At 34.0% G+C, this 7,390-nt stretch overlaps 1 protein-coding gene across 1 annotated transcript in view; it reads right to left on the bottom strand.

Moving 5' to 3' along the window:
• The window catches only part of LOC111054472, a 17,804-nt gene extending 12,332 nt beyond the window's left edge, over nucleotides 1–5,472 (bottom strand). Inside the window, 2 exon segments of the mRNA XM_022341509.2 lie at nucleotides 1,052–1,099; nucleotides 5,323–5,472. Of these exon segments, the coding sequence (XP_022197201.2) occupies nucleotides 1,052–1,099; nucleotides 5,323–5,355 (81 nt within the window). The 5' untranslated portion in view covers nucleotides 5,356–5,472.
• Between the last annotated feature and the right edge of the window lie 1,918 nt (nucleotides 5,473–7,390).

Below are 7,390 nucleotides of genomic sequence, written 5' to 3'. Positions count from 1 at the left end.
TCATGTCACACTTGACTTTATTTGGTGAATCATGAAATTTATCTGACAATTAATATTTTCATTTATATCTCGATACGGACTTCGTATGTGCTTAGTCATGGAACATTTATTATTCCAAAAACATATTCTTCTCAATCAATTTGTAGTTATATTTATCAGTAAGTGTTGAATTAGAGAAATAGATAGGTTAAATCAGTGTTTCAAAGATGAATTTAATGTTTCCATAGTTCTTGATTGTCAATAGATAGTCCAGGGGATAGGCGATGTACGATGATTTACACAGAATTCCATACTCTCTACATCCTCTATTTCAGGATGAATATAAGCTAAGCTAAATTCTACAAAAAATATTTAGTCTGTCATTCTTCAGTAATCGATGAATGCAATATGAACAACTCTATTTCATGAGAAAAATATATTTTTCAACATTTTCCAGATTTTCATTTTTCAAGATTTCTCAATGATAGGGGAGTGATGATTATTTGTATATATCTTCTAAGGAACGATTATCTATAGCTGGTACCAATCAACTACACTAACTTCAACTCTAAACTACCGTTTCAATACCAGTACACAATTTATCACAGGGTGACGTGTTTATTATACAGCTGGTAACTTTAGATGCTAAATCATAGGTAGCCACTCGGCCGAAAGTTTCGAAAGCATAGGTCTGTAGAATGGTGATAATAAATAATAATTATTAGCCCCCCTATTGAAATTTCTGGTCAGAAACCATCCCCAATATTCATACAACATATTCCCAAAGCTACATGCCGTTCTGTCAAGTAGTTTTCGAATCTATAGGGAAGAAACAAACACACAAACAGACATTCATTTATATATATATATATATATATATATATATATATATTATATATATATATATATATATATATATAATATATATATATATATATTATTGAAGTGTTAATACTTTAAATATCAGAATGGAACTGTTGAACTAGATTCAATCTATTGGTGCTTCAATAGACCCTTGTGGAGTACAGATTATAACACCTGCTCGTATTCAATATTATGGAAGTCCACTCACCCATGATTTAGATTCCTGTACGACTCCTACTGCAATGCTATGAAGAAACTGCAAAAATAGATTGTTACCATTCAGTCTTCAGAGAAAAAAATAATAATCAACTCTTTCCAAATTCTTAGAAGTGAAGACTTGACCTGATGTTCGGAGAAATTGACTATTTATCAGAAAAATGTGAAAAAAATAATTTTTGGTTGAACCTTCTGCTCTCTTCCTATCCTAATCTATCAATATACAGTATTATTATTTGTTATTTTATTGATGAATGAACCAAGTCAATTTATTCATTTATCGACAACAATTTTTGATTGCAAATTTTCGGATGAACAAACAGACTTTCGTTCAAAGCAGGTTAAATCCCTAACTAGAAATTATAAGAGCATTCTATCGGTTATGTTTATAATTTTGATGGCTGATATTCTAGCATCAGCTCCGTATTATAGCTTGCTTGTAGAACTCCAGTTTCTAGAAGTCCAGACACCACGTACTTTTTGCTGGAAAAACACCCTAATTTTTTTCGTGGGATAATTCTGGAGTATTGGACATGATAAATACAAAAAGATGACCCTCTAGCCCTGGAGCTTTTTACAGAGTGCCCCAAAACCACGGATTTTCGGTTCCTTTTCTAGTTCTTTGAGATTTTTGCCGGATTGAGCCATAGGAAAGAGTAATCCACTCTTTTCCTTGGACAATAAAATTACGAATAAAATGGAATGATTGAAAGCTGTTAAACTCCATTGAATGCTGAGCTAGAATCTTTTAAAAATGAGCAAATTTTTTGGAAAAATTTGAATTTGAAGAAAATTTTGTTTTTAATCAACTATTCCTTTCGATTACAACCATTCAAATTTAAGATTCAAAATCTCTGTGGGCATAATTTTGTGCTCTACAACCTGAAACCAGGTGGATCGTTTCATCTCAGATAGATTTCCAGATACGCCCGATAACAATGTTCTTCATCTTTCGAAAAACACCGTTTCCCAGCTTCAACCCCTATCATCAACTTGATTTTTCTCTCATTGAGAATCCGCACAATAGTTGACCGAACTTAGTGAGGTCTATGTTCTAACTTGGATTTTCTTTTGACTGTCTGTATGTATGTAACGCAATTATGACCAAACGCGTTGATAGAATTCGACTGGCTGGCCGCTATGGCTTCGTATAAATGAGCGCTGCTATCCAGAGATTGTCAGTTTGGTGTAAGGGTAAGCATCCCTGACCGGCAATTTGAAGGTACTGGGTTCGATTTCCGGGCTGACAAATAATTTTTGAATAGTAGCGCTCATCGAATTTCCATCTAGCTGTTTACCCTGTTGTCAATATATGCAGTTGCAGAAGTCTTCAAGGTGAATTACAGCATTTAATTTTGATTTTAGTTGGATAATGATTGATAGAATTTTATGAGATTTGACAGGAATATTCCTTCTTCAACTGCGCATCGATCTATACACAAGGTTTTTTGAATTTTTTCTTCTCAAGGATAATATGAAAAGAAAAGGAATTCCTTCATACTCCGATATCTATCTTCTTCTTCTATATATATGAAAGCGAAATGGCACTCACTCACTCACTGACCCACTCACTCGCAGGACTAAAAATCTACAGGACCAAAAACGTTCAAATTTGCTAGGTATCAGTTGGCCCTTTAGAGGCGCACTAAGAAATCTTTTGGCGATATTCTACCTCTAAGGGTGGTTTTTGAGGGTTTAAAGTTCTTTTAGCATATATATTCTTCTTATACCAATATCTTAAAATTATAATTGAAATGTCCATACCATATGTTAATATAGAACTACGAGTATAATCTAGAGAGAGTACCTCTTCGAAACAGTTGTTCTGGTAACTAAACTAAAAATTTTGTCAGGTTATTGGCATTAAGTTGAGTTGACTTTGTTAAGTTGTTACCAAGTTGAAGATTGAAATGCATTTATCCAGGACCTCCTAAATACCAATTTATCCAATTAGCCAAAATTAGCGTTTTCTCAGCTTTTCTGCGTTTCCTCACTTTTTTCAATAATTTATGGAAATATATTAAAAAAAATTCAGTACACAGGTTTTGCCGAGGTGGGAGAATTTTGTTCGCCAAAGATACGCCGATATAGTAACAGGTGTTTTTGGAGATGAAATTGACATAATACGTTCAAATTCGGTACAGAGGTTCCGCTGATGTCTACATGCAGGCGAGCGAAGCGAGCCCGCTGATCTCATTTTTGGACAATCCAGTCGGGGGTCCAGAATTCGGTACAGAGGTTTCGCTGAGGTCTACATGCAGACGAGCGAAGCGAGCCCGCTGATCTCATTTTTGGACGATCCATTCGGGGGTTCAGGGGGCAGAGCCCCCTGGCTAGACGGATATTGCGAGCGAAGCGAGCCTGACGGCTAGTCACTAATATAGGTATATCATCTACTCTGTAGATAGGATTAATCAGACTATAGAATTATCCATAATCAATCAGCTGACAAGTGGATACACAGATGTCTGTAGAAGCTGTGTCTACTTTTACTTGTAGTTCTGTGAACAGTAGACCTCACGCAGTTAAAAACCACAGCCTCTTCTAATACTGTCCATCAGAGTGAATTATGTCATGTCCTGACGTATTGGTGTCGGTGTGAAGTTATATATAACTTTACAATTAAAAAGGGAAACAAGAGAAAAAATATCGCACTTCATTAAATATTCACAACGATTCAGTATCACTAATAATAAGATTAGAAGAGAAAGTTATTTGAGTTAGATTCGGGAGAGTTAGTGAAGGGGTTGAAAAAGGGGTATGAAAAATATGTATATACAAAGAAAGATGAAACAATAATTGAGAAAATGGAGAGTTAGTAGAACACAAAAATAATAATTTAATTATCAATTGAGCAGCATAATTTTTCACAAGTTTTTTGAATGTATTATAGCGATCATTGAAAGGGGGGGGGGGTTTTGATTGGGGTTCAAGGAATGGGTTTGGTCTATTGTACTATTATTTAGGTAGGGATTGAGATTGTGAGCGATTCTCACAGACGGTGTTCGAAATAGCATATTGAGTCTTGGTCTATTCCATGGTGGAACATGGAAATTTTACAAATTGATTGAATCTGGCACGAATATATTATTATTGAGAATTTCATATAATAACATTTATGCTGTAATGGATTTTCTGGGTTTTGATTTTTGGACTTCAAATATTGACCACGAAGTTTCAGTGGGAAAAGCTATTGGACAAAATGTATTATACTTTTGGAAATAAATATAGCTCATTTACTTATTTTGAATAATCTCCAAATCATTAAGGTCAGTGCTTGACGGCATTTCGGTGTGTCAACAACTAATGGCTGTTTGGGTTGTTATATCGACAATAATTCGTTGTAAACAACTATGCTACCATTATCATCAAAAGCTTACCGAGTTGAAAGCGGAGAGAAGTCGAGAGAGGATATGCAACTCCAAGTTATCAATTGCATGCCACATCGCTTGTAATAATTAATAGTCCACACGACAGCTGATTTTTTACCAAGTTACATTGAGATATAAATTGCATGCAATTTATAATCCACTCGACAGCTGATTCATGATGGATAATTCTAAAGTCTGATTTTTACTGTAATATTGGCGTTGAAGGAGACCTCTTTTCTTTCTGTATTATCCTTAAAATGCGAAATTTCAAAAAAACCTCATGTATACGTCGACGCGAAATTCAAAAAGGAACATACCTATCAAATTTCATGAAAATCTATTACTGCGTTTCGCTGTAAATGCGGAACATAAATGTAAACATAAATGTAAACATAAATATAAACAAAAATATAAACATAAATCTAAACATAAATCTGAACAAAAATATAAATATAAAGAGGAATGCAAAACCGTCGATTTGAATCTTAGACCTCACTTCGCTCGGTCAATAAAGTCTATAGTTTCAATCAAATGCCTTTAAAAGGTATTCATCTCTAAGGTCTTTGGTTTCAATATTTCGTTTTTTCAGTCATGATATTATTATGCGTGCCCATCAGTTTTAATACTCTCACATTTGAAAAAATTAATTTAATAGGTGATTAAAAATAACCGAATGAACTAAATAATGCTGAAAATTTTTGATATTCTTGATAATAAAAAATCAATTACCATCAGATGGGAAGATTATCACAGAACTGGATGAATTATATCATAAATGGAATACAAATTCAAAGGTGAACAGAGTTAGTTGACATCAGTTACTTGTGGATGAGAAAACTTTGTGAGGTCTACTGTTCACAGAACTACTAATAGATGTATGTTGATTACTTACAATAGTCAGTATGGCAATAGTGGAGATATGCATTGCACTTTCTCTGAGTGAAGTCTAGAGTCAAGAGGATGAAGACTAGTCTGGAGGATGAAGACTTCCAAGAGTGAAACGTTGTTGTAGAAACGTGGAGAACGACTCTGACAGTAGGAGAATGGAAACCTCTTTTATGTGAAATCGTGACAATACAACTGATTGCTTGAACCAGTGAGGAAACAAATACTTGTTAGAGCTCTACTGTATTGAATGCTTACTCCGATAAATATTGCATACGATTGGATATATTGTTTGCAGAGTATAAAAGTATATTTTTTTCAACTCCAACACACCGATTTTCGCCGACACGACAACGTCAATCGTTTGAAAATTTGCAAATTTCATGTTTGAAGCTGCATAACTTTACCTGTATAGTGGCTGAGGACGCCAAATTTGGCTCCGAAATTTCTCAGGTAAAGCTCATTCTATGGTGCAAATTTCAGCCAAATCTGAGATACTTTTTTTTACTGTTACAAAATGCACGATGGTTTCTCTCATTTTTTTGTGAAAAAAATCGCTCAAGCTTCATGACCGTTTACTCTTTGATGCGAGTAACACGAATCTGGAATCCGATTTGCAAAATTCATTACCGTTCATCGAATATGATAAGTATTTAAGGCTATTTGTCTTTAAAATTGACCGAGCATGCATCTCCCCGACATGAGCAAAATAGTTGTTTAAAGTCTCTGGATCAATATTAATTTATTCACTTTCTACAGACCTTTCGTTTATGATTCCATCCAATTTTTTCCAAAATTTTCTAGGATTACCTTCGCAATTATTGTCTATTTGATCCTTTTAATAAATTTCCTTAGCAATTTTCATTGATTCATCTAGTATTTTCTAATAATTCTTCAAGTCTTGCATTAGTTTCAAATTGAGTGGCTCTTTATTTAACCGTTTATACATTTTATCTTTAGTATTTATCGATTTTATGAGTCCAGGAAAAATCCATGGATCTAATAGTCTACTTTCATGGAAAATAGATATTTCATGAGTAGCCAGTTGGATATGGTTGGAAATAATATTTAGGAAATGTTGTACCAAAACTTCTGTACTGTCAAAACTATTATGAACAATTTGAGACCAGGTTTCAGTGCTCAACTTTCTTTCAATTAAGCGTAATCTATCTTTTCGATTTTTCTTAGGCAATAAGGCAATAAGACTCCTGACAACATTCCCTTTCCAGCCTATGTGAAGCGAAATAGAATAATGGTCAGTTATATTTGTCTTCAAGATATTGCTATATATATCTATGACAAATCTATCCTTAGATCTTAAATTATATGATCTATACAAGACATTGGGAATTCGGTGACACTGGTATTACCATTCATTAGAGATCTTAAACTATTTTTACTCAAAATATAAATGTATTCAACAACAAATTTATCAAAGTGATTCAAGCTTAAATTCGAATCACCACCGGATATCGAAAACGGCTATAACGATTCTCACGAAATTCAGAACATAGTAGATTTATAATATAAAGATTCTCACGATTCCCACGAAATTCAGAACATACTAGATTTAAAATATAAAGATTCGATTGCACTATGTCTCATCCCTGGGAAAACTCGCTGAAGGACATGAAAAGGATAATTATTATTTCATTATTCATTATTCATTATTATTCAGTTCTATTCGAGCAGTCGTCGTGAACGGATGGTTCTATCGCTACCGTTATCAGCTTGATAGCCGTCCAAGTAGACTCCGGCATTAACAGCATTATAACAACGTTTCAACTAACCTTCTAGAATTCTTTAACTCTATCCATTTAATTACAAACCCAGTTGAAAATGAGTAATAAGTGTGATGAATGTGAAATCGAAGTAGATTCGAAAGATTGTATCGAGTGCTCCGTTTGTGAGAATATTTATCATCCGACGTGCACGCGTATTAAAACAATGAAAAACTTTCGTAAACTGGATAAGAAAAAACCATGGAAGTGTGATCGTTGTGTTTCGCAAACAAGTGATGCCAATGAGGGGAATCTTGAACAACGCATAGTTACCTCTCTGAAGGAATTTATTGA

This window comes from Nilaparvata lugens, chromosome 9 (genome assembly GCF_014356525.2).
Source record: "Nilaparvata lugens isolate BPH chromosome 9, ASM1435652v1, whole genome shotgun sequence".
NCBI classification, from domain to species: domain Eukaryota; kingdom Metazoa; phylum Arthropoda; class Insecta; order Hemiptera; family Delphacidae; genus Nilaparvata; species Nilaparvata lugens.
The sequence above is the reverse complement of the archived record's forward strand: the minus strand, read 5'-3'. Positions and strand labels throughout refer to the sequence as shown.